We start from the raw sequence: 27,629 nt of genomic DNA, 5'->3' as shown, positions 1-27,629 counted from the left end.
CTGGCTCCGTCGGAAGAACATGCGTTCCTTGATCTAGGGGTCGTGAGTTCCAGCTCCACACGTGTTGAAATTATTAAAATAAATAAAACTTAAAACTTAAAAACAAATAAAACTTAAAAAAAATAAAAGGAGCACAATAGGGGCGCCTGGGTGGCTCAGTCGGTTGAGCGTCCGACTTGGGCTCAGGTCACAGTCTCACAGTTCGTGTGTTTGAGGCCCGCATCAGGCTCTGTGCTGACCGCTTGCTCAGAGCCTGGAGCCTGCTTCGGATTCTGTGTCTCCTTCTCTCTCTGCCCCTCCCCCGCTCACGCTTTGTCTCACTCTGTTTCTTAAAAATAAATAAATGTAAAAAAAAAAATTTTTTTTTAAAGGAGCGCAATAAAAAGTAATCACGGGGCGGGGCGGGGCCAAGCCGGGAGGGGCGGGGCTTTGGCAACACTCGCGCATGCGCAGTCCGCAGTAAGCGCCTCAGGTAAGAGCGAGGGCTGACTCTAGTTGAGAGTCCTGACTCTTGATCCTCAGAACGCTGAGCCGGGCAGGTTTTCTTTGGGGGGTAGGAGGTGGGGGTGGGTGCGCGCTAAAGTTCTGGGTTCATACGGAGGAAAGTTGGGTGTCGCTATATCCATCCATTCAGCGGGAGAGTCGCGGGAGAGGACCGAGTGTTTCCGGGTCGCTCGGCGACCTTGGCCCCGTGAGCGGGCAGTGCAGCCTGCGATGATGCCCGCGGGAGTCGGCTGCGGGCCGGGCGGGAGCGTCCGGGGAGCCCGGGCAGGCGGGAGAGCGCGGGGGGCCGCCGAGATACACCGGAGACCCGGGGGCCTGGGGGCCGCGCGAGGGCCTGAGGATCATGGGTAGCCAGCCTGAGGCAGCTCCCGGAGGCCTCGCTGGTTCCTTGGTTCTTGACCGTGGGAATCTGGACAAAGTGCTTTAGCTAATCAAACCCAGGGACGTAGCTGAGAAACCTTGCTCTCCCAACATCTAGCGTGCGTGTGAGAGACCTTGCTGTGTGATAAATCGTGTTGCCTGCAGATGCTGAGCGGTGTCGGTTTCCAGCTGTAGTGGACGGATGAGGCGTTTTCAGACGCAACATTTGCACGTTTAAGCTTGTGCACCCTGAATCAGCTTCTCAGCCGGGTGCTTTGTGAACCCCCATGACGCACAGCCCTGCTTTCCTTCGAGCCCATTCGGGGACTGCTTTCTTTTAAACTTCGCCTAAGTTCTGTCCTTCTCCAAAATCTTGTCTAATCTTGTTCCTCCTCTGCTAGTTAGTAACCTAACTTCGTCGTGGACAGGTATGCCTTTGGTGGTCTTTGTTAACTAGGCTTTATCAGTCGTTATAAACACCTTTACTGAAGTCGAGGGACTTGTAATGTAAAATGTGTGTATATATTTTTCAAAAAGGTAAACACTGAATTATACAGTGTTACTTGTACTTTATGTTTTGAACCCTTAACCTCACCTCCCAACAGAACAAAACCAGATTTTATTTGGATTCCTTACACTGTGGTTATGGCTGCAGTCAGGCTTTATTTTTAAGTTAAAAGAATATTTTTTTTTTTCACCCGTTGAACATTAAAACTTATCCCACCAGAGGTCCCTGTACCAATCATGACTTACTTGGTGTCAGGTACAGCATTGTAAACAAAACAGTTCTCCATTCCCACCCACTCAGCTGCCTGTTGGTTACATGCAAGTTCTTTATTAACTTCCTCTGCTTCGGTTTTTAAAGATACGAACAATAGTTTTAATCTTTTAGTCCCCAGGGTGATCATATTATCAAAATGAGGGAAAGGAATTTTGGAGGGAAGGGACACCTGGTAAAGAGATTAATCGGATAATCCCACAAAGTAGGGTAGTTAATTACCCCGTCTCAGGCATTATAAAAAGGAGTCAAAAGGAAATGGTGCAAACGCATGACCGTGAGCAGAGAGCTGGGACTGTAGAGTATCACAGAGCTTACCATCTCTGCACAGATGTTAGAGAACAAACAGTATGACACAGCATACATTGACGATATCAAAATCCTAAGATTAAAAACGACTGGTTTCTCCTGTTGTTGGGGTTCTAGGGAGGCAGAGTAATAACTTGAGTTTATGTTTCATACACTCAGTAAGAGTCATATGTTATTTTCTTGACTTATATAGCCCCTTTCCCTTGTTTAGCTTTTACATTAGAGAAAGAGAATGAAGACTCAAACCCTTTTTGATTGGCTTTTATTTTAATTGAAGCGAATCAAGATCTGAAGTCTAGGTTGCCACTTACTGGATGGTGGTGATCAGTTTTCCTAATGTGGTACAGGGGCCTCTTGTATACAAGTCATTGGAGTTGCATGCACATAGGCACCTTACTGGGATGCTAACCCTCAACTTGCTGAATCAGAAAGCTGGGAACTCGGGAACTGCAGGGTGAGGCCCAGGAATGTGCATTTTTAAGAAGCCTTGTGGGTGATGTACTTAGTTTGAAAGTACTGTTAGAATAGCACTTCCCCAGAACAAGTTGATTTGTTGCTCAACTTTGAAATGCTTGGGCTGTGGCACCTAGTTCACTATATGCTGTATAAATAAATGAAAACCTCCAGCTATGAAACATGTACAACCACTTACAGAATAGCCTTACTTTTGTAGGGTACTTACAAAGGGCTTTCACATATGCTGCCCATTTAGATCATCTTAATATTTTTTTGGTTAAAAAGAAAGGATTTACCCTCTCTCTCAACGTTCTATATTCTTAGGTAATTAAAAATCTTAGTTCCATAAATTGTTAGTTCTTTTTACAGTGCTTTTTTCAGTTTTATCTCCTGCCCGTGCTTTATCCAATGGTATCTTTGGTTCATTGTGCCCCTTAGGGGTGGAGATTGAAAACTAGGAATGTGGGACATCTAATACAAATAAGTATACAGTATACATCATTCAAACTGGGAATGAATTATTTTTATGGAAGTGGTATTAAGTTTGTATGTGTTCACTCAGGTTTACATGTTGTTATTGTTAAACTTAGGATGGCCCGCACTATGGAACCACTGGCAAAGAAGATCTTTAAAGGAGTTTTAGTAGTTGAACTTGTGGGCGTTTTTGGAGCGTATTTTTTGTTTAATAAGATGAACACAAGCCAAGGTAATTCTAATTCAGAAGTTAATGTTTTCTAGAGGGGTGTACAGTCTATTAATGCATTTAGGTGCTAAACAGTTTTAGAGAAATTGCTTCTTCCAGGTATTGGGCATTTTTTTGGGTATAAGAGGAAAACTTGGTGTTAATTATGGACCTAATGACTCTTCTTCCTAAATGTTGTTTGTAGATGAAAGAGAATGTTTCACACTTCTATGGATTTTACTAGTCGGGGGCATAGAGCAAGTATTTTTGGTCTGGCTTAGTTTGGGAACATGGGTGGAAGAAATTCAGCCTGCCAATTATACCTCATCATCTGGTAGAGTAGTGGTGGCATAGCTGAATCATCAAATAACCACTCTCAAAGGCTATCATATCTGAGTTCTTCCTGTGTGTCAATATTGGACACTAAAAACCTTTCCCATGCCACCGGCTATCACTGAAAGTGCTTGACATTTTGTGGGGGGAAATTGTAGAATCCTCAACTTTTTGAATTATTAAGTGGTGCTTTCTTTTTCTAAAGCAGATAATAGTAGTCCTGGGTGGTGGCCATCTTTGAAACTTATCATGTGTCTTAAAGTATTTTAGTGCAACACTGTGTTCTGGATGCTATTCGATCTCTACACTTTTCAAGTAAGGGTGTAAAAGAAAACATCGACATGGAATTTAAGAGCAAATTAAAGTTTCTAATTATATTAAGAGGGTAAAATAGAATCCATCGAACAATGAATTGTTTTTATGGATTCCATTTTGCCTTACTATGGAATTAGAAATACGTCTACTCAGTTTTTTATCTCAAACGTCATAGCTACACATTAACACTGAAAAGTTGCTTTTTGTCCCTTTTCTAAATAAATTACATCATGTATACAAGCCAAATTTGAAAAACTCCAAAAGGAACTATGGGAGGCAACATGTAAGGCAAGTACAACTTACACCCTGTCCAAAAGGATATAGTTCCTGATTGCCAGAAGGACCTTAACACAGATTATCTCATAAACCCTAAAGCTAGCACTAATTATGGACTCTATGCTTTAATATTTAACACTTTTTCTCCATCAGATTTCAGGCAAACAATGAGCAAAAAATTCCCCTTCATCTTGGAAGGTATGTTTTAAGAGTATACAAAAACTTTTTCAGGTACCCTTTAAGTAATTTTTTAAATGACCAATTAATGGTTAAGACTTTAATTTTGTGGTGTCAATTTCCAAGAATTACTGCCTATCCCTATTTTAGCTCCTCTGAGAACACAGGGCGGAGAAAATTCTCATTTGGAGATGACAGTAGTTAGCCAGTGGTTAAAAATGTAGACTTTGGAATGAAACCTATCTGAGGTGGTGATGTAATCAAATCACTACCTAAAACTTGAGTGACCTCTGGTTTGCTAATTTCTTGGGAGCTGTTTCTCCATACAGTAGTGATAATAATGGCCATCTTTATGAACTGTTGTAAGGATTAAACAAGATGACATTGTGTAATCACTTAGCGCAGTATCTGCTACAAAGTAATGCTTAATAAATAGTGATTATAACAGTACAGATGCTAGAGGGCTTGTAAGTGAAATACGTATCCTACTGTCTTTTTTACTTTACTATTAAGAAATAAGGAAAAGAGGTTTGATTTCTTTCAATATAGTTTAATTTTGACACTTTTACATGATTTTATAAATGACAGCTGTCTTTATTTATAGTTTATTACAAATCTATTGAACAGTCTGGAATGTATGGAGTCAGAGAGCAAGATCAAGAAAAATGGCTGAATAGCAAAAATTAAGAGTAAGTACAATTTTAACTTATAGTTTATTTAGAAAACAATCAATTTCTTTGCTTTTTAATTTTCTGAGTGGTTTTTGGCCTCTTCTTTTTGAAATTTTTCTTTTTCTTGATGATACTTTTTACATCTCTGTTGTGTAGCCAGTCATCACGTTCAGCCTCCCATCTAAGCTGTTTGAGACCTTTGTGGGAAAGAAGAAAGATGAACACACCATGTTGTAGACTCCTGGCCCCACAGAACAAAACAGGAACTTCTGGTCTGCTATGGCTTAGTCATTTCCCATCCACTATGCAAATCCCCTGCTCTTGTTTGTTGCTTTCCTTCTGCATTTATTGTTAAAGATTACTGTTTAACAAATAAAAGACTAGGTCAACAAAGGAACAAATACCCTAAAGATTTTATTTCCCCTGAACGCTTTTATTGGCAAAAGAACAGAAGCCAGTAACAATATCAGAAATAATGTCTATAAAGTACTTAATAAAGCTACTAAGCATACTCACAATATATAAAAACTGCCTCTCTAAAAGAATTAAACAGTTTAAAGTAACTACAGTCTTTATTAAAAAATGTTTTTTATATTTATTTTGAGAGAGAGAGGGAGACAGATTACACAAGTGGGGGAGGGGCAGAGAGAAGGAGAGACAGAATCCCAAGCAGGCTCCGCACTGTCAGTGCAGAGCCTGATCCCACAAACCATGGGATCATGACCTGAGCCGAAATGAAGAGGTGGATGCCTAACTGACTGCATCACCAGGCGACCCAAACGTAACTACAATCTTTACTGCTGTAGTCTAAATGCTTTTTAATCCTACATGCTCCCCAGACACTGATGAAAAAAGCCATTCCTTCAGGGTTGTAAGGAACCATTTTATTTATCCTTACTAAAAAAGGTTGTCTAAAAATACTTACGTCTTCGGAAGTTGTAAGTTAAGGCTACTTAAAAACCTCCATAAAAATTCAAGTTACTTACTTGCATTGTCTTTGTTAGCCATGGCATTCATGCCAATGTTATCAAACTTGGATCCCATATTTTCATCCAGTAGGTGGCCAAACTTAAAAAGAGATACATTTATTAGAAAACTCAAAGCAGTGTAGAATAGCTAGCTTTTTTTTTAAAGATCTTATTTTTTAATCTCTCCACCCAACGTGGGGCTTGAACTCACAACCCTTAGATCAAGAGTTCTGTACTCTACCAACTGAGCCAGCTAGTTACCCCCAGAGTAGCTAACATCCTGAAGCAGTATTTTAACCTTACCTCTTCAGCTGATACAAATAGGCTGGAGTCATTGAAATTTCCTTTCTTTTTTTTCCTTGGTCCTAAAAAAAGTGTAAGTGTAGACTATTAAATTGTAAATCCATTAATTTTGGAAAAATACAACATTTTAAAATTGAAGTATAGTGGGCACACGTTACATTAATTTCAAGTATACAACAGTGATTCAACAATCTTTCAACATAGTTTTGTTGTAAAAAAGTTGTATTTGGGTTAAAATACAGAATTACAGTTTCCTCATAGCACCATTAAGTAGCTAGCATTTTAAAATAAATATATTTTATTTAAGAGTTAGTATATAGTACTTTTAAAATCGTATCCTAATAAAATTGTTTAGATGACAAATAGTGTCTTGACTGCCTTTCCTATTTGGCCACTGATCAAGGTTTACCTAATTTCATAGTATCAGGCAAGATTAATTCTAAGGGTGACATGGATGAATTTTGGAATATTTAAGGCAAACTGTAAATTCTCATTAAGTCAGAGGTTTTATTCTTTGGACTAACAGTGAAGAAAGTGATGGAAGGTATATTATGTTGTAAATGAAATTTTTGTTTACACTTCTCAAAATGGTTCTCCTTAGAAAAAATAACACTCAACTTATAATTGTGAATATAAACTTTTTTTTAAGTTTGTTTATTTATTTTGAGAGACATTGGGCAAGAGAGGGGGAGGGGCACAGAGAATCCCAAGCAGGCTCTGCGTTACCAGCACAGAGCATGACGCAGGACTTGAACTCATGAATGCGAGATCATGACCTAGGCTGAAATCAAGAATTGGACGCTTAACTGACTGAGCCACCCAGGTTCTGAACATAAACTTTTCAAAATAAAAAACTAGAACATCTATTTCTAATATTCATTAAATTTTAATTCATACACTAATAAAAATTTTTAAAAAATGGCTCTACTAGATGCAAAGAATTTGAGTAATATTGTTTCAGAAAAAGTGAAAATGGATAAAAACAGTATTTCTAGTTAAAATCACATTATCTAAAATATATTAACTAGAAATACCGTTTTTATCCATTTTCACTTTTTCTGAAACAATATTACTCAAATTCTTTGCATCTAGTAGAGCCATTTTTTAAAAATTTTTATTCACTATGGGGCACCTGGGTGACTCAGTTGGCTAAGCATCCAACTTTGGCTCAGGTCATGATCTCAGTTCGTGAGTTCAAGCCCCAGGTCAGGGTCTGTGCTGACAGCTCAGAGCCTGGAGTCTGCTTCAGATCCTGTCTCCCTCTCTCTGCCCCTCCCCCATTCACATTCTGTCTCTCTCTCCCTCTCAAAAATAAACAAACATTAAAAAAACCTTTTTTTGATTTTTATTTACTTTTATTTCTTGAGAGAGAATATGCATGTGTGAGTGGGGGAGGGGCAGAGAGAGAGGAGAGAGAGAGAATCCCAATTAGGCTCCACACTGTCAGTGCAGAACCTGACATGGGGCTTGATCCCATGTACCATGAGATCATGACCTGAGGCAAAATCAAGAGTCAGACACCCCATAGTGGGCCAATTTTTAAAATAGCTTTATTAGGGAATAAAATTCATAATAAAACTCAGCTGTTTTTAAGTGTGTAATTCAGTATGTTTTAGTAAATTTACAGAGTTGTTCAACGTCATCACAATGCAATTTTAGGACAACTCCATCAACTCCAGAAGATCCTGGTGCCCATCTGCAGTCATGTGCCCTCTTCCCAAGAAGGCTTTTGCCTTTTCTGGTTATTTCATGTAAGTGGGATCACTATGTGGTATTCTCTATTTGGCTACTTTCACTTAGCGTAGTATTTCTGAAGCTCATCCATGTTATAACATGTAACAGATCAGTACTTAATACCATTTTATTGCTGAATAATATTCCATTATCTATTCTTTAGTCAACAGACATTTAAACTGTTCCCACTTTTTGGCAGTTAATAATAATGGTGCTACTAACAATCATGTGAAGTCTGTGCATTGATACCAAAGCCACTTTTGATAAAATAGCTTCTACAGCATTTCATCTCAAATTTTGTGTATCCTTAAATGGGATACTGTTATTGAGTATTTTCTCTTTAGCTAAAATTCCCATTTGTGTATAGCACCTGGAAACGCGTTTTTGGTTTTCACTCACCTTATATGTATATATCTATAACTTCAACTGGTGAGCCCTGTTACTGCCCTCTTAAAGTTGCCTTAAGGTTTGTTTATCCTTAAGGATATCCAACATTTGCAAATATAGGGTGAATACCACCCACCTCTCCCTCTGCAATTTATCAATGTTTGAAATTCCTTTGCCTTCTTTTGTTTTAATCAATTATGTCAGGTATCTTTTAATTCAAAACTATTGTCAGCTGAGATCTAACATCTTTCAGGCTCTGGTCTTCAGAAATAATAGTAAGGTCACTGAGAGAGCATCTTTTCATGAAAGTCTCAGTAGGACTTAAGATAAAGCAACATTTTTAAGTTTACTTATTTGAGAGAGCACATGGGGGAGGGGTGGAGAGAGAGAGAGAGATCCCAAGCATGCTCTGTACTCAGTGCAGAGCCTGACATGGAGCTTGAACTCAGGAATGCTGTGAGATGATGACCTAAGCCAAAACAGTTGCATGCTTAGCCGACTGAGCCACCCAGGTGCCGTTTTCGTAATTTTAAGTAATCTGTACACCCAACATGGGGCTTAAATTTAGAACTCCAAGTTGCATGCTCTGCTGACTGAGACAGCCAGGAGCCCCAACGTTTCTTTTTGGAGATGATTTTGGGGAAAGCTGTCTTATATTTGAGCACAGGCTAGTATTAAATTGTGACCTTATACCACTCAGCGATGACAAAATCTGAAAGATAATGTTATCATTTACATATCAGGTAAGTCAATCTAATTAAGAGGACTATGGTTGTCAGTACTTGAAAGGGCTTATAAAAGTTTTGCAGGTATAAATGTCTGAGAGACTACTACCAAAATATAGTTATTATTTTTGATACTTATTAGCAAAAATATTTAATGTCCAAAATATTTTAACATTTCATTTTAAAAGAAATGTTGTCAAGCATTTTAATTATTTTTAACTTTGCAAATCTATTTTTATTCATTATCAGTATTTATTAGTCAGCAGAAACGAGACATTAGAAGCAAAGCATAGAAAAAAAGTAAGCCTATGAATTTATCACAGATTTCAGGAATAAAATATAATGCTTTCTACATTACAAAAAAATTTTTAATGTTTATTTAGTTTTGAGAGAGAGAGAGTGAGAGCGCACAAGCAGGGGAGGGGCAGAGAGGAGACACAGAATGTGAAATGGGCTCCAGGCTCTGAGCTGTCAGCACAGAGCCTGATGTGGGGCTTGAACACACAAACTGTGAGATCATGACCTGAGCTGAAGTCAGATGCTTAACCCACTGAGCCACCCAGGAGCCCCTTGCTTTCTATATGTTTATTAAAAAGTTAAACTTGTCACCTGATACAGTACCTTTTTCTCTTACTACCACTTTACAAGTGTTAACATTAAAAGGCATAATCTGTTATGATATACTTTATAGATGATCGAGAGATTTAAATAAGAAAAAAGTTATGAAGAAAAAACTGAAGGCATATGTGGCAAACAACTTTCACATATTAAAAATAGAGAAAACTGTTATTATCCATTATAAAAACAAAAACTACATTGTACTAACCAATTAAGAAGTTTCCCAAAATAATAATGAGTGGTAACTTTCCCATAACCACTGTTTAGGTTTAAAAGAGAGTAAATGCATTCCTTACCTTGAAATGATCCAGCAAAGTCCAAATCATTTGCACCTTTCCTTTTGCTTCTCTTTGTATTGATTTTGGAGCTGACGTCATCAACTTCTATTTCAAAAAACCCAAAACAAAAAACAACACCATGCTATTAAGCAATTTAAAAAACAGAACTGCCACTGGGCTAAGAAAAATGATTATTTTGACTTTTAGAAATAATTACTACTCTAAAATTTAAAAGGGGGAACGTAACAGCTCAACAGGTATTGAAGAGACAGCTTAAGTGCTGATTAAAATAAAAGCCCAAACACCTGGGTGACTCAGTAGGTTGGGTGTCTAATTCCTGATTCTGGCACAGGTCATGATCCCAGGGTGGTGGGATCAAGCTCTGCATCGGGCTCTGCGCTGAGCATGGAGCTTGCTTGGGATTCGTATTTCTTTCTTTCTCTCTCTTTCTTTTTCTCTCTCTCTCTCTCTCTCTCTCTCTCCCTCCCTCCCTCCCTCCCTCCCCTTCTGCCCTTCCCCAGCTCATGCTCCTTAAAATAAAATAATATATATATGCATATATATATGCATATATATAGGATATATATATATCCTATTTAAATTTTTGGCCGATCTCATTATTAATTTGAATACAGGATAATATGTAAAAAAAAAAAAGAACACTGTAGTAGAAAAACTAGCTTACACTGAGGAATAAAGGAAGATATGTTTTTTTGGCCCATATTTAAAAAATGCCCTTACTTTCATCATCTGACACATCCATGAATGTTCCTCCATCTTCATCAATTTCAGTAAATTCTTCATTCAGACTTCCTAAAGAAACTTCATCATCATCTAAGTTATCAAATAGGTCATCATCACTGCCTTCTGAATCTTCATCTTCTGGGTCTTCCTTAGCACCTTTTTTTTTCTTTTTCATGTTGCTGAAGAAAACCAAAAACTTGTAATGGAGAACATTGTTTTCCTAAGTGTTTTTTGGTGACCAGAGGGTACTAGGCTAATAAGCACAGAATCTCTATTTAATACACTAATGTGTATTATAAAGGTCTAAAATGAAAGTACAGATCCATTTCCCAAACTTATTTCAATAAACTTCTCCTACACATCATAGTCCTGTACTTTACTGTTCTGAGGACAATTTGGGAAATGCTGAGAAAACAACAAAGTTAAGAAAAGACCAAAAAAATTGAAGTATTTTACCCAGCAAAATCAAGGTCATCCTTTCCAGAGGTGAAACAATTATCATCTTCAAATGTGTCTGTCAGAGAACAATATACAAATTGTCAGATATAGCAAGGAATAACAAAGTTGACCTATGTCTTCTATTTGAATCAATTAACACAGTCATGACTGTGCTAGTTAGTTGTGACAAGTAAACACCAAAACGATATAAATCTGATTACTGCTGGTGTGTTTGATTAATCTACATAAACCTATGACCTTAATTAAATACTGACCTTAATTAATTAATTAAATCCCCAAACTAAAGTGGATTCCAGTTAATTTCAACTTCTTTCTACAACTCTTTTATGGGAAGAGGGTAAATATCAAAATACTTAGCAATTTGTAGTCCTTTTAAGTGGTTGTTTTTAAGTGCTTATGGTATTCTATCTATACGATGCACAAGAAAAACAAACTCAATGTAAGCTTTTCTAATTTCCCATTTTTTGTTTTAGCCTAAATATAGATTAAAATTTTTCTAGTTCTGTGGATCACAAAGGTAAAACAGATGAAACAGCAGACTATTGCTACGAATAGTGCAAGGAGATTATTAGTAAGAGTAACAATGGCTTCTCTTTTATAAGAGATTAGGCCTTAAGAAGGAATACATACCATGTAAATACAAACTTATTTTTCCCATTAACAGTCCATGCACAATCCCATACATTTCTCTGGAGCAAGTGTAGGTGAACTACCATATGCCACCAAGGTACTTCTCAATCCTCTGTTGTCATTTTCATGGCATTCTTAGCTAAATGATTTATCTAAAACTAAGATTATTACTACAACTAATATTCCAATATTCTAAAAGGAAATAGAAATAGATTATTTTACAAATTGAAGAGCTGACAAAAACAAATTACCAATCATCTTTTCAAATTCCTCATCGTCCACATCTTCTATACTTTCTTCATCTGCATTCCGTTTTTGTTTCTCCTTAACAATAGCAACCTTTTTATAGTATCTAAAATAAAATAGATGTTATATATTTGATAATTTTATGAAAGAGCCCATTTAACTATAATTAAAGCACCTATGACCAGTGACACAAACAAGTGTAAAAACTTAACTCAGCTGGATATAAATGACTAAAATTTGCATTTATTGTAGAAAAAGTTTTGAATTAAAATAGAAGCCTCTGGATGTGAAGTATAATACATTTCAAAGATTTCATAAAAACACTTCATCTTAATTAAACGGCATAGTAAAAAGTTGTTTTAGCATCAACACTAATGATCTAAGTGTTAGAATAAGACCAACTGTGACTCTAGAGAATATCTAATCACAATATTTTATGTCAGATGCATCCTCTTACAAGGGTACAGTGAAACATGGCATTCTGCAAATGGGATCATACCCTCAAAATTCTTCACACAAAATGTTTTTTAAAAATCAAATCAAATGGAATTAACCAATCAGATAATGATAACAGTACTAGTAGGTTTAGGACTTCTCTCTATAGCAGCACAGTGAATTTTGCTAATTCTGCTTAGAACCATGTTTTAGACAACTTACTCCTGAGTTGCTTATTATGTTAGACTGGTAATGATTTAAAGCCTATAAGACAATTACTATATTAAAAAAATAAGAAAGATAAGTTTCATAAAGTCAAGAGTCATAAAAAATTCCCCCAAATTTACTTGCTCTTAAGTTTCACTTACATATCTTTTTTTTTTAATTTGAGAGAGAGAAAAAGCGAGTGAGACAGAATGCACACAAGCTGGGGAAAGGGGCAGAGGAAGAGAATCCCAAGTAGACTTGACACTCAGCAGAGCCCGAGGCAAGGCTTAAGACAAAATCAAGAGTCAGACGTTCAGCCAACTGAGACACACAGGTGCCCCAGATTTCACTTAGATATCTTAAGATTAGCAACTGAATGATTTATAAATTCCCTTTGCAAAACAACAAAAAACCTACTTTCTAATCTTTTCAAGACACACCTATGTTAATGAAACATTTTATGGAATCTAAAAATTTCAATTTTAATAGTACCCCAAATGAAACTGTATTAAGTATATTACCTGTAGAAAAATAGTTCATCCACTGGTATTTGGCTTTCTTCTTTTGCAAGGAATTCCTTACTGTTCACTACGAAAACAGATTAAGACAAAAATTTTATTAAAGTAATCCTTTTTTATGTTATTCAAGCTCTTAAGACTACATACAGCATACCTAAACTCTAAAGTCTCAAAATGTTAAGGAAGATGGACAGAAGGCATCTTCTAGTGCATAGAACAATCTCTGGAAAAGTCTGAGTGCAGAAGACCCAACATTTGAAACTATTTGTCAGCTACAATGAAGTATGCAGCCACCAGTGCATCACAGAGAAATAACATGGTTCTCTCATTGTCCTCCAACTGCATCTAGGATCCCAATTTCAAGAGAAAATTAGAGTTCTCTTAATCACTTTAAACTTGACATTTTCATCTCAGAAAAAAGACAATAATGCCTGCCATTCTGGAACAGGAAGTAAACGTAAACAGAATTATCCACAATTTTACATAATACTAAGACGGAAACTAAGGAACAAGAACAAGGCACTATAGGAATATTAGTTTTCCCTCTTCACAATAAAATTTTCTAACTCCTCTTGATTAAAAGCAGATTTGGGTGAATTCTAACTATTAACTTTGGGCAAGTCCATTTACATCTCTGGGTCTTTGTGAAATCAGTTGGGAATTAAATGATTTATAAGGTACAAATTAACCCTAGTCTCTGAACAAAAAGCTGTGACTTATTATATAAAGAAATATCTGAATACAGAAACAGAATCAGGTCCACAAGATGGGTACTCAAAACCCACAGAAGGTTATCAACTAGTTTAAAATGATGCTTTGTGGGGCGCCAGGGTGGCTCACTTGGTTAAACATCTGACTCTTGATCTCAGCTTAGGTCATGATCTCAGTTTGTGGGATCGAGCCCCACGTTGGGCTCTGCTGCTTGGGGATTCTCTTTCTGCCCCTTCCCTCCCCTACTCTTGCATGCGTGCGCACATGCTCACTCTCTTTCAAAATAATAAACATTAAAAAAAGGGGAGAAACCTATTAAAAAAAATGATGCTTTGTGACAAAAGCAGTTGTGGGTTTTCTGCTGAACCCATATTAGAGAGCTTAAGATGGTATTTAACTATGAAAGATAGTTATATATGTGTGTGTGGGGGGGTCATCACCAATAAAGCTATAGATGATACAGAAATGGCAAAATATTGATAACTGTTCAAGCTGGTGACAGTTATAGGTGGTTCATTATACGATATGTGTATTTACTCTGGATATGTTTGAAACTTTCTGTAATGTAAAAAAAAAAAAAAAAAAAAAAAGAAAAGAAAAGAAAAAGCCCAGTCAGACGTGGTAAACTCGCGAATGCATACACATTTTTGGGAATAAGAGATGGATAATGTCTCTGGTGCTCAGTTTTATTCTGGTAAAGTGGAGGAAAGAATAACACAACTTATGTATTATTGACTTGTTCATTTCAACTGTCCAGGCTTGATGCTTACCAGCAAGACTACGAACATCCTTCATAAAATGTTTTCTTTTTGGCTGCATCACAACACTATCTGTGTTTTCTGAAATGTAAAATCAAGACAGTGCAATGTAAAACCTAGTTGTATGCTCATTTTATTTATTAAATATCAACACTGAAAACCAAATAATTAAATAGAAGCATACCTTTGCCTTTATGTGGCTTTGGATTTCGGTATACAAATCGATCTAAGAATCTCATTAATGTAAAATCCTGGAGTGGGTCCCCTGAATACTGAATATGATTTCCCTGAAAGGCGGAGAGGGTGGGAGGATTAAGAGCTTAACTCAAGTTATATAGATGCATCCAGATAAGAAAAAAAAAAAAAGGAAAAACACAATGCACAACGGCACAAATATGCCATAAATGATGGTTCAAATATCCGTCTCATCTCTCTTTACTTGAAGAATTACACACACACTCATACATACACATATGTACTTTATGATGCACTGCTGACTTTATCAATAGGCCAATGATATTAATACTATAGGTCATCTAACTATTAACCAGGAACCAAACACTGACGTGGCAAACACAGCAAATGGGAAAGGAATGGGCACTCTTTCCTCAGGAGACAAGCCAGAATGTAGTTAAGTAATGGCTGAAGTTTTCTAATATCCTGTATTTCCTTCCATTCACCTCAGAGTGGGAAGACTTATCTGCTGGACTGTATTAGACAAGCCACTGCTCCTTTACAACAGCAGAAAATGTTTATGATTCTATGTGGTAGACAGAAAACAGTGTATGGCCAATTATTGATTATCTAAAAGTAGATTATTTATTCTTATTTCTTATCTTTGTAGTATTTTAGACTTACCTGAAGGATAGTCTTTGCAAAAAGGGCAACAGAGGGATGAAAATGCTCAGATAGCTAAAAAGAAAAATGTGAGCAAAGTCAACTTTTACTACAGTAAATCCAAAAAACTGAAACTTGAGCCAATACATTAGAGAACAATGATTCTCAAAATTTTGGTCTCAGGAGTACTTTATACATTTAAAAGTCAGGGACCTCAAGAGCTTCCTTAATTTAAGTGGGATATATCTACTGTTATTTACCTAATTAGAAACTACAACAGAAAACATTTTTTTAAGTTTATTTATTAATTCTGATAGAAAGCCAGATACGGGATTGGAACTGTGAGATCATGACCTGAGCTGAAACCAAGAGTCAGATGCTTAACCAACTGAGCCACCCAGCCACTGGCAAAAGAATTTTAAGTTTTTATTTACTTAAATAATCTGTACAGCCAAAGGGGGGCTCAAACTTGACCCGGAGATCAAGAGTCACACGCTCTTCTGACTGAGCCAGCCAGGTGCCCCACAACAGAAAAATTTTAAACAACTGTTTACAGTCAACTTAAAATAACAATGAGCCTATTATACATTAACGTAAATAACACAGTTTATCAAAAGTAAGTTTTTCAGGATAAGTAACTATTAGAAGAGCAGAATTATTTCACAGTTTTGTAAAACTATTCAATGGCTGGCTTAATAGAAGACAGTGGATTCGCATACATGCTTCTGTAGTCCATGTTATTTTTAGTTGGAAGTATATGAACGGTCTTTCCTCACACAGATACACAGTTGGAAATAGGAGGGTTAACTAATAGTCTTTCACATAATTGTGGATTTTCTTCTTTGCTACTACACCCGAACTGAAGATTAGTTGCAATATGGAATCTGAAACCATTATCAATCAGCTTTTCGTACTTGCTGCTTAAACTTAGTCTACTTTGAATAGATCTCTTATTCATGACTTTGTAACACTGTGCATCAGTCATTTGGAAAATACTGATTGAGTTATGTAGTTCTTCCAAATGCTGGTTACATTATCACAAAAATTACACTGGTGGTATCCCACTGATTTTATCAGAAAAGTTTTTACATATTGAGAAAATGTCTAGTTCAAGGTGGTGGTTACAAGATTTCTAAACTTTTAGTCTTTGCTTAAAGGCTTGAATTTTAGGGGTGCCTGGGTGGCTCAGTCAGCTAAGTGTCCGACTTCAGCTCAGGTCATGATCTTGCGGTTCATGAGTTTGAGACCCACACTGGGCTCTGTGCTGACAGCTCAGAGCCTGGAAACTGCTTCGGTTTCTGTGTCTCCTTCTCTCTCTGCCCCTCCCCGCCTGCACTATCTCTCTCTCAAAAGTGAATAAACATTAAAAAAAAAAAAAAAAGCTTGAATTTTATCACTGACCATAAATACTGTCAGCTGTTTCACTTGAAATAAGAGATTCACTTCATTCACTTTCAAGAAAATGTCTCCCAAATACCCAAATCTGAATAACCGGTTTATCAGTCAGCCAGTCTTTCATGAAAAAAGCAGCTAGTTGAGCTTACAACAAACTACATATGTACTTTTCCTAAGACAGGAGAAAACCTTCATACTTACTTAGGTATGCACAAGTGTGTTATGGATTCTTGCTGTATATGCACACAGAAAACATAAAAAGACATGTACTCTAGGGTAAAGATCATCACTAATTTTTCCTGTTTCATCATTCGTATGTGATACTGGCTTTTTTTGGTTTGTTTTGGAAAGTAAGTGGTAATGAAGAATATAATGGCCATGAATGCAGTATGGTGCTACTGTCTCTATGTGTGCTAAGGCACAAACAGTTTTATCCATTTTAATATCAGTACCATGGTCAACACAGTTACAAAGGCAAATAATGTGCCTTGGTATCACTATGAAAGTAGCTGTGACCTTGTAGACTCATTGAAAAGGTGTGAAGGACACACAGGAGTCTATAATGAAGCACTTGTTTAACCAAAGGTATCACAGAAAGTTTATCGGATTTATTAATTCCTCTAACGCATTTATTTAAAAAAACTTTTTTTTAACATTTATTTATTTTTGAGAGAGAGAGTGTGTGAGCAGGGGAGGGGCAGAGAGAGATGGAAACATAATCTGAAGCACACTCCAGGGTCTGAGCTGTCAGCACAGAGCCAGACACGGGGCTTGAACTCAAAAACTGTGAGATCTTGACCTGAGCCGAAGTTGGACACTTAATGGATGGAGGCACCCAGGTGCCCCTTCTCTAATGCACTTAAAAAGTAACTATATTTGTAAATAGTTCTATCTACACAAAACTTCTCAGGAAGATCTAATGCATAAAGGAAAATCCACCCTTTATATAGAGTCCTTATATGCAATAACCTGCTAAAAACACAATTTCTTTTATTAATATTATTAAGATGTTATATTTATTATTTATTAATTTTGCATGCGCATTATTTAAGATTTTCTACATGTGAATGTAGAAACGTATAAATGCGTAAATTTAGGGATGCCTGGATGGCTCAGGTGGTTAAGCGTCCGGCTCTTCATTGCAGCTTAGGTCATGATCTCACAGTTAATGAGTTTCAGCCCTGCAGTGGGCTCTGCGCGGACAGTGCAGAGCCTGCTTGGGATTCTCTCTCTCCCCTCTCTATGCCCCTCCCGTGCGCACATGCACGCTCTCTTAAATAAACTTAAAACAAATAAATAAATGTGTAAATTTAATGTTTAGCAGAGGCCACAGAAGTATGAGTTATAAAGCATTACAGCTGGGTGACATACTTCAAATTGCTTCCTTATGCCAATTAACTAATTAAGTAAGTAAACACTATCATTTACAAGAAAAATGGAAACTTCCAAAGTGTTAAATCCATGAGGGCAAATAGAAAGCACTACTGAATTAAAAGACAATTTAAAATTACTTTACCTTTTTGAGTTCCCAAAGACTTGTGTTTTCAGCTCCACAGAACAAAGGGTTTCTACTGAATGGATCATAGGTCTTTAACTTTTTGCCACCTGAGAACAAAAAAATACTATTTCTCAAATGCTTTATTCCCAGCCCAAGAGTTCACTAAAAGCTATCACCATTAATGTTGTCTCCAATTACTATAATATGTATGTGTATATGTAACTGCAATTTTCAACATTCTTAGCCAGGTATCTACCTAGATTAAAAATTCTAAGCCCCAACGAGAATTAGTTATGGTACCCAAAATAGCATTTGCTACCTTGAAACAGCAAACTGAATAAACCAGGCAGCAAAAGGTACCCAAATCTGGGTCAATTAGGTCATTAGTGTTAAAATGGCAAATAACCTGACGATGAAATACGTCTAAATTCTTTCAGAACTTTAAGAGCACTGAATATTTGTTATTAAATTATGTGCAAAAATAATTCTCACTCTGAACAAGTTTTACATTATCTTCATGTTTGCAGAAACTCAGGATCAAAAATGTAAGAGAACTTTCAGAACACATCACAATGTCTCTACTTCACAATGTACATGCTCATCATCTTTCTGATGGATTCTTTTAAAAACTTTCCTGCTTGCTATCATACTTCTCTTTTACATTTCACAGGCAAACTGAAGTCTGGGGAGATGAAATAATTTGACTAAGAGTCCCACGACAAGTTTGAAGAAATGGATCTGGCCCATTTCTTAATCTCCAAGGTTAGTGTGCTTTTCTTTTAGAGCCTCAAATGAAGAGGCTGCATTTCCAAAAGGTATTTGCTTTAATTTTTAAGATCTAAATTACTTTAAAATGTGCTATTATCTATACTATTAATAAACGTATCAGTGATTCACTATATTAAAAATTTAGTTCTAAGTTCCTGAATATATCTGGTTATAAAAGCTCTACTTTAAAAAAAGAAATACTGAGGTCTTCTAAAATGGTATACTATTAATTTCTATTAAGATCAAAGGGGAATCCAATTCCCTGGTTTAAAAGTTCAAGAGAAAAATTTGAAGATTAAGAAACTCACCTTTCAAATTATCAAAGTGCACCCAAGAAGCAGACTCTGATTTTTTTGTCCCCACAGGACCGTCAGACACAGTTTCTTCTGTCTCAGCTTTTTTTACTATATCTGTTTCTTTATCTGCATCAGTGAATTGTTCTGTGTCTTCATCATCTCCTATGTCAATAAATTTCTCTTCATCAGACTCCTAAAACAATGTTTTAATAAATGTACATTAATCAGCTGAAAGTCTGTATTTAGTTAAGTGAGGGAGTTCTGAAGAAGATCCACTTATTGCAATAATGGTGAAACATGAAAGTTCCATCAATCAAATTCATAATGAGAGGATTCCATGTTCTTTTTCCTAAATGTAAAAGGAATTAAGTTTTCAATTCCCTGAAGACTTTGGGGATTTTTTTTTTTGTTTTTTTTACATGAAAACATTCAACCCTCAAATTTCTGACGTTTTATAAATAACCCTATGAAGTAGGTGCTGATATGTCTATTTCACAACCAAGGAAACAGGTTTAAGAGATCTACTAGCTCTGTAACTATCTATAACCACCTCACATAATTTTAGTTTAGTACAGTTTATTATGAGTAAAGGATCAAGCAACATGCCCACCTAGTAAACTGTACACCTGGGATTAAAATCTAGGTCTGTCCAAATCCAGGACTCACACTTGTTCATGCTCCAGAGAACTAAGTTATTGAAGCAAAGAAGAAAATACCAATATATTTCAGAACCCACTCGATTTAAAAAGCAGTTGTGAAATATACCGGATGATCATCTAGTTGGCTTCTTAAACCTGGTTTTGCTTTAAGGATCTCCGACACAAGATATAAAGCTCCACATATGAATGGTGGCATCTGTTCGCAAGTAACTTGGAGTAACCTCTTCACAAAAGCCTTGACCCTGCGCAACACGATGTCCGCTTTCAGAGACTTGTAGACAAGATTAAGAAACATGGCTTGCTTAGAACACAACATCAACCCTGGATCCAACATCTTCCTATAAAACAAAAACAAGAGCAAATATTTATTCATAAAATACCTCCACAATCAGCAGCAGAGGCAGCTGCTAACCTCATCTTAGTTAGGGATAACCTTCCTGTTTATTTTACAACAAGAGACCATTTCTGGTAAAATGGAAGTCAATGACCAAAACAGAAAGAATGATGATCTTGGGGGTGTCGGGTGTGTGTGTGGGGGGGGGGGGGGGGGCGGGAGTTATCACAGGAGAAAGACTTTTTGTGGGTTTCTTTTCCAAGTGTTTCTCCATTCTCTAGGATAACAGCCTAATTTTTATATAGATACAAAACTGTACATGAAAGGCTAATCCAAAACCAAATAATGAAAACTGACTTATGAAAGCAGTAGACTAGACCAGGGCTCTTCCTATCCTTGTAGTACTACCTCCTACCTGGGGACCAGAGGCAGCCTCGACATATTTCTAATGAAAAACATACATGTAGAGTAGAAAACCGAACATGATACTTTTATAATTCTCTCTTTATCCTAGTTGCTGAATCCTAGAGATGCTTCAACTGTTCTTGCCCTCCAGACATTAGGATATCCAGAATTAACACAATCCTTGGTATATGCTCATGTGCAGTATTACTTCTTATTCTAAGCACTTCTATTAACTTTTTCCCGTTAATACTAGAAATGGAAATATTTGATCTTGTGAAACATTTTCATATTGCTCTGCATACCCAGTTTTCCCCATTTGTCAGTTCTGTAATTCTGGTGATATTCTGAGATCTCCTATATTATCTAATCTTTGATATTCAATTTTCTCTCTTCACATTTAAAATTTTCAGTATTTCCATCTGTTTTATGACTCATTTTTTAAAACACTTGAGAGTTTAGATAGGTGTGTCCCCACCATTTGGCAGAGAACATGCTCTGGAAGTTTTTGATAAATCGTATTTTTGTAAACGAAATCATCTGTTTCCTTTATCCTTCAAATAATATTAGGGAATTTTTGTTTATAGGGAATTCTGCTTAAATAAAATACTATAAGAAGGCTTAGATGCCCTTTGAGGAGATCCATCTGTGAGAGCTCCTGGCAAGCAATAACTTAAAGAATTTAAGAATGTACTCCTCAGATATTAGACTGTTGTGTTAAACACTGAGATAGTAAATGGATATTAGAAAAATATGTTTCCAAAAGACTTTAAACGTTGTCCAAAAGGTTCTTGTGACCATCAAAAGTTACAAAAAAAAACCCCTAGGACCCTGAAACCTCTACATTTTCAGTCCTGGAACTCTTTCCAAAGTAAAGAAGTTTTTATTACTTAAAAAAATTGTAGACTCTAAGGAGTTATGGAAAGGACTCTTAGATTTTCTTTAGTTTACCAGTGCAGTCAGTACTGTGCAACATTATGAATTCCCAGAGCTCGCAGACTAGGATTTGCCATCTCAATTGGCCTTGTCATGTCTGTGTGATTTTGCACAAATCACTGTACCTCACAGACTGGAGAGGTGTTAAAGAGGAAGAAATTCATGTGAGTAACATTAATAACAATAGCAGCCAACACTTGCAGAGCACTTACTGTATATGAGGCATTATTAAACACTTAACATACATGTGAAGATTACATGGGTTAACATATACATGGACTCAATAAAGCCCCAGTTCTGTCATTTTTTAGCTATGTAACCTTGGGAAGTTTTAGAACAATTAACCCTACAGGATAGGTGCACTCCTTTCCATTTTACAGACAAACTGGGCCACAGAAAAATGGGATCAATCATGTTTACCAACAGGGTTTTAAAGAGGATTAAGTAATCTGTCCAAAGTTACACAGAAAACTAATGGCTGGGACTCAAAGCCAGGCACTGGGTCTTAAGTTCAAAATACTAATTAGCACATTGTATTTCTTATAAAATACATGCATGTAAAATTAGTAAAATGAATTAGAAAGGAACATAGGGGTGCCTGGATGGCTCAGTCAGTTAAGTGTCCGACTCTTGATTTCAGCTCAGGTCCTAATCCCAGGGTCGCAGGACTGAGCCATGCGTCAGGCTCCGTGCTGGGTGTGGAGCCTCCTTAAGTTTCTGTCTCTCCTTCTCTCTGCCCTGCTCCCCCACTCACGCTTTTTCTCTAAAAAGAAAAAAAAAAAAAAAAAAAAAAAAAGGAACATATAGCTTGTTGGTATACTTGAACAGTTCCAAAGTGTTTGTTTATACACTGTTCAAAATACCACCCCTCAATAGGTCAGGACAACTGCAAAATTCAGTAAACAAAATCTTAATTCTAATAACTAAAAAATTCCCAAAATGCAACCCTAACCCTTCCTAACAGACCTTCTCTTTTTTTTTTTTTTCCTAACAGACTTTCTTATGTACCATCTGTCTTCCCCATTATAAACGTAAGCACCTCTAGGAGTAGGAATTTTGTTCAGTGCTATAGCTGGAGCACTTATAACAGTGTCCAGCATATAGATGGCACTCAAAAAAAAAAAAAATTCCTGTTGAATGAATTACTAAATGGCTGTGTGAAGGGCAGGGGGAAGAAATATAGGGCTGAGGATGGGAGTGGCGGGAAATTTTAACTGCAGTTCTAATTTTTTAAATTTCCTTTACTTTTTAAAGTTTATTTTTGAGACAGAGAGGGTATGCATGTGAACTGAGGAGGGGCAGAGAGAATCCCAAGCAGGTTCCTCGCTGTCAGCACAGAGCCTGACATGGGGCTTGATCTCAATGAACCACAAGATCATGACCTGAGCCAAAACCAAGAGCAGGATACTTAACGGACTGAGCTACTCAGGTGCCCCAGCAGTTCTAATTTTTTAATATTTGAAAGATTTAAAACAAATATAGCAAAATGTTAAAGTTGAAATATTAGGTGGTAGGATATGGATGCTTTCTTTGGGGAGGGTATTCTTATGAATTTTAACAACTTCTTAAAACAAAAAGTAATGTATGCAAAACATTTAACAGTTTTCCAAGAAGGAAAAGATTAAGTGACTTACTCAAAGTCGGTGATTAGCAAGTTGCTGAGGAGGGTGGCTTAAAATCCAGTTTTCTAAGTCTTTTTCCCCAAAGTGGGGCACAGGTGCTGTATATTAAATCACGTTATTACTAAATCATGTCATTAATGGTATGTACTTACCTATATAATGCTGCATAATATCGATCTGATATTGTCTGCTGAGAATTCATTACTTGAAAAAGCAACATTAAAGCCTGGACGCTGGTATTAAAATTCACAACATGTAGCACTTTAAAGAGCGTGTCAACCTGCTCCCTCACTTTGTCATCACCAGTCTGGGCATAAGGGTATGCTCTATTTACTCCTGTTAAAAGGGCACTAAGCATTTTTGATTCAATATCTTTTTTCTTGATACAAGTCCGAAAAAAACAAAAATAAAGAGTAATTAATTTATTAGCTAATTCACTTTCTTCATGGGAAAGGACCATTTGATTTAAAAAGCAAATTGCATAATATTGTGCTTTGGAGCTGATATTTGAGCGAAAGAGCAGTCTTTCTACTTCGCCACATACAACTCCTTTCATATTTGGATGTTTAGAAAGCAAGGTCTCTAACAGATGGGAGGCTTTTGTGGCTATTCTGTTCTGAGGATCTCCCAGTTTATTTACCACCTGCACAAGAAGAGCCTTTTCTTCCTCTGGTTTGTTGCAAAGAAGTTCATGAGCTACCACAAGGGCTCGAGTTTTAGTGGCCACTAATGAATCATGACTTAAAGTTTCTAAGACCTGCACAAATTCAGCCACTAAATGTTTCAGCTGGTGTTCAAAATACCATAATATCAACCTTCTATCTCTTGAGTCCTTATTGCCACTGGACAACTGTTCCAGTTTGTTGAAAGGATGCTGGCTGAAAATCCGTAGTTTCCGACTGTCTGGCAAAAGGTCTGTAATCAGTAACTCTTTGAAAGTATCCAAAGCCATGAGGCACTGCTGTTTGCTACCCTTCTTTTTAACAAGGCTCACAAGAGTTTCTACAAACTGCAGTGTGTGAATAGCATCATCCTGAATAAGAAGAATCATGGCTGCCATCCTGTCACCTAGCGTCCCTGATGACACAATTGCCTTCATCCAGGTAGAAGCAGCTCCCTTTTGATTATTTGTCTTATTTTTGAATAAGTTGATTTCATGCTCATACAATTTCTGAGCTAAGGTTTTGTACTGAGACACAACATCCCGAGGATGGGGTTCCAAAGAATACTCGTTGCTGTATTCTAGATCATACCATTTGCCTCCAGGCTTGAGCAACAATGTCTGTCTCTCACAAAATTCAAAGACGTCCTGTTGTTTATCTTTCTTAACTTTTGGTGTGGCACTGTTGTTCTCACCAGAATGCTGTTCTGGCCTCTTCTTATTCTTCACCTTACCGAGTGATGTCCTTTCACTTTCTGCTGCGTTTTGCTTTTTTTTATCTACTTTAGATTCGCTTGCATTTTCTTTTTTAGCTGGTTCATCTTCTTCAACTAAGAAAGCTTTTGCATACTTGGCCAAACTAAGATTCTGAATAAATGCTTCTAATTCACCTTGCTGAAGGTCATCAATTGCTCCTTTTTTGCCTCCATCCACCACTTCCTCATTTTCATCCAAGGTAGCCAGCATAAGGTAATCTTGCTGCATTAAAACATAAAGTTTAAATTACAAATCCAACAGTTTAGGTAAGTTTCAAAAGTTAATTTGAAATCTGTATCTTCAAAAGCAATTAAATTCAATTACCATGGTATTGCCTGGGCTCCCACCCCACAACCAAATAAATACTTGATGAATTAAAGATTTATGTGAAAAATAAAACCATAAATAGGAGGATGCACACTGTAATTCAAATAATTTCAGAGTAGAGAAAATCTTTCCAAATCTGACGTAAACTGCAGGCCTTTAAATTTTTTTTTTTTCAACGTTTTTTATTTATTTTTGGGACAGAGAGAGACAGAGCATGAACGGGGGAGGGGCAGAGAGAGAGGGAGACACAGAATCGGAAACAGGCTCCAGGCTCCGAGCCATCAGCCCAGAGCCTGACGCGGGGCTCGAACTCACGGACCACGAGATCGTGACCTGGCTGAAGTCGGACGCTTAACCGACTGCGCCACCCAGGCGCCCCAACTGCAGGCCTTTAAAGGCAAAGATGGGTATGATTGTCATTCATAGAAAACATGCAAAAGTCAAAACACAAATATGGGGAAAAAAGTAATGGCAACTGACATCAAAGTAATTGGACTTAATATTTAATACACAAGTTCCTACATGTCAATTAAGGAAGTGACAACCAAAAAGAAAGATTTGCAAAGGATATAAACAAATGGTTCACAGAGAAAAATGTATTTTTTTCAAAATATGAAAGGATGCTCAACCTCACTGACATTAAGAAAAATCCAAATTTATGGGGCGCCTGAGTGGCTCAGTTTGTTGGGTATCTGGCTTTGGCTCAGGTCATGGTTTCACGGTTCATGGATTCGAGCCCCACGTCAAATGAATCTGTACTGTCAGCACACAGCCTGCTTCAGATCCTGTCTCCCTCTCTGCCTCTACCCTGCTTGTGTGCACTCTCTCCCCAAAATGAATAAAACATTAAAAGAAAAATAGGATTTAAAACCACCACGATTTTCTAATGTGTCAGATGAGCAAAGATAAAATTATGACAGCTGGTGCTGGGGAGAGTGTGAGGAACAGGCATTTTCCTACATGGTTGATGGAAATGCAAACTAGCACAACCTCTATAGAGGGCAATTTGCTACCTCCAAATCAAAATACAAGACACACTTCCTTCAATCCAGCAGTTCCATTTCTATCAATTTAGGTTATACATAACACTTACAATGTGGGAAAGGATTTATTTTCAAGGTATTCACTGAAGCATTATTTAAGATAGCAAAAAGTTGACAACCCACAATAAATGGCTGGTTAGACAGATTAAACAACGATTTATGCAGGCATAAAACCAATAAAACCAGTGACACAACTGCATATACTGATAGGGAAAAATCTTCAAGACAGCAAGAAAAAAAAGACACACAAAATATTATACAATATGGTATCTTTTGTGTAAAAAAGAAGCTGTGTTGTGTGTTTGCTTGGAAGATATCCAAGACACATAAAAATAATGGAAAGGAAATTGCATGGCTGGACATAAAAGTGGGAAAGACGACTTTTTACCGTGTACTCCTCCTTTTTAAGAGAACCTTTTTGTAACATCGGAAATATTATATATTCAAAAATTAAATACAACCCAAGTACAAGGAAAATTGTCAATCTGCCCCTGTAAATTGCATTTCTCCTGCCCCCATGTCTCCCCCTTCCCAAGCTATAGTCTCAAACATTTACTAAAAAAATAAGCTAAATTCTGCCAGGTATTTGCTCCAAACCTTTTAAGGTTTTCCATCAAACCCAGAGACAGGCCTACATTCTTACCTCTCTTACTTCATTTCTTACACTCTCTCCTTACTTCACTGGGCCTCAGCTACACTTGACATTTTTGTTGTTGAGAGAGCAGCATGGCTCACTCCTTTCTTTCCTAGTTTTATGCCTAAACACCTCCGTGATGAGTTCCCGATCACCTCATGTGAAACTGTTACGCCCTTCCCACTCTTTACCCTTTTCTGACTTTCTTTTCTGGTTTTCTTTTTCTCCGTGGCACTACTCAGCATCCGACGTTCTATGCATTCACAAGTTGGTTACTGTTTCTTTTCCTTAATTAGGATGTAAATTCCAAGAGCGCAGAAGGCTTCTAGAGCGCACAGTAAACACGTGCATGTACTCCGTGAGGACAGAAGTTAACGTTCCAACCGCACTGGAGTACAGCACACTGATGCCACGATGTCAGGACCCAAAAAAGGTCAGTCCTCTCTGACCTTATGGAGTGCCAATTATCCATCAGTGAAAATGAGTGACCTACATCCTAAGAAAGGCCACAGCGTAAACACGTTCAATTCTAAAGCACTCTTCTCTCGTAGAGAGCAGTGGAAAAGAAGTACAGGAAGGGCACAACACAGTTTCGAAGCTGGAATCGGGGTTCAGGACACCCTCCCACGCCACTCGCCGGATCACTTGCGAGTCCACCCCGGGCGCCTCTGTCCCCTTGTCTGAGTCCGAGGCCATTACCTTGGTGCCTCCAAGCCGTAATACTTCCTCCAGAGAGAACCCATTTTCGGCTTCATCGTTATCCTCTTCGCTGTCCTCGTCCGGATCTTCTACTGCCTCCTCTCCGCCCCAGGGCCGCTTGGCATGGAACTCCAAAGGCTTCCTGGCGGCCGCCATTACCAGCATTGCACGCGCAAACAG

The 27,629-nt window shown here is 37.3% G+C and overlaps 2 protein-coding genes across 9 annotated transcripts; one reads left to right on the top strand and one right to left on the bottom strand.

The window, feature by feature from the left end:
* The first annotated feature begins 438 nt into the window (after positions 1-438).
* Positions 439-27,388, top strand: CEBPZOS (CEBPZ opposite strand). Of its 8 annotated transcripts, XR_007462422.1 has the most exons (6): positions 552-3,113; positions 4,167-4,211; positions 4,795-4,879; positions 7,792-7,883; positions 18,983-19,074; positions 27,047-27,288. XR_007462422.1 is itself a non-coding variant. In XM_049652299.1 (5 exons), exons 2-4 carry the CDS (start codon positions 2,999-3,001, stop codon positions 4,875-4,877), a joined length of 243 nt encoding a protein of 80 aa, XP_049508256.1. In that variant the 5' UTR covers positions 439-472; position 2,998; the 3' UTR covers positions 4,878-4,879; positions 5,018-5,113. The 8 variants fall into 8 exon arrangements, 3 of the variants coding, with proteins under 3 accessions (XP_049508256.1, XP_049508254.1, XP_049508255.1); XM_049652299.1 differs by lacking the exons at positions 7,792-7,883; positions 18,983-19,074; positions 27,047-27,288 and adding exons at positions 439-472; positions 5,018-5,113 and having other exon boundaries at positions 2,998-3,113; XR_007462425.1 differs by lacking the exons at positions 7,792-7,883; positions 27,047-27,288 and adding an exon at positions 27,302-27,388.
* On the bottom strand, positions 4,885-27,614 carry CEBPZ (CCAAT enhancer binding protein zeta). Its single transcript, XM_049652291.1, has 16 exons — positions 27,450-27,614; positions 23,482-24,968; positions 20,142-20,373; positions 19,389-19,569; positions 18,331-18,419; positions 15,441-15,494; positions 14,767-14,869; positions 14,595-14,663; positions 13,117-13,183; positions 11,959-12,059; positions 11,075-11,132; positions 10,616-10,797; positions 9,893-9,979; positions 6,133-6,194; positions 5,848-5,929; positions 4,885-5,058 (listed from the first exon to the last, which is right to left on the bottom strand). Exons 1-16 carry the CDS (start codon positions 27,612-27,614, stop codon positions 4,919-4,921), a joined length of 3,159 nt encoding a protein of 1,052 aa, XP_049508248.1. The 3' UTR covers positions 4,885-4,918.
* Positions 27,615-27,629: the final 15 nt, after the last annotated feature.

This window comes from Panthera uncia (assembly GCF_023721935.1).
Source record: "Panthera uncia isolate 11264 chromosome A3 unlocalized genomic scaffold, Puncia_PCG_1.0 HiC_scaffold_12, whole genome shotgun sequence".
Lineage (NCBI taxonomy): Eukaryota > Metazoa > Chordata > Mammalia > Carnivora > Felidae > Panthera > Panthera uncia.
The sequence above is the reverse complement of the archived record's forward strand: the minus strand, read 5'-3'. Positions and strand labels throughout refer to the sequence as shown.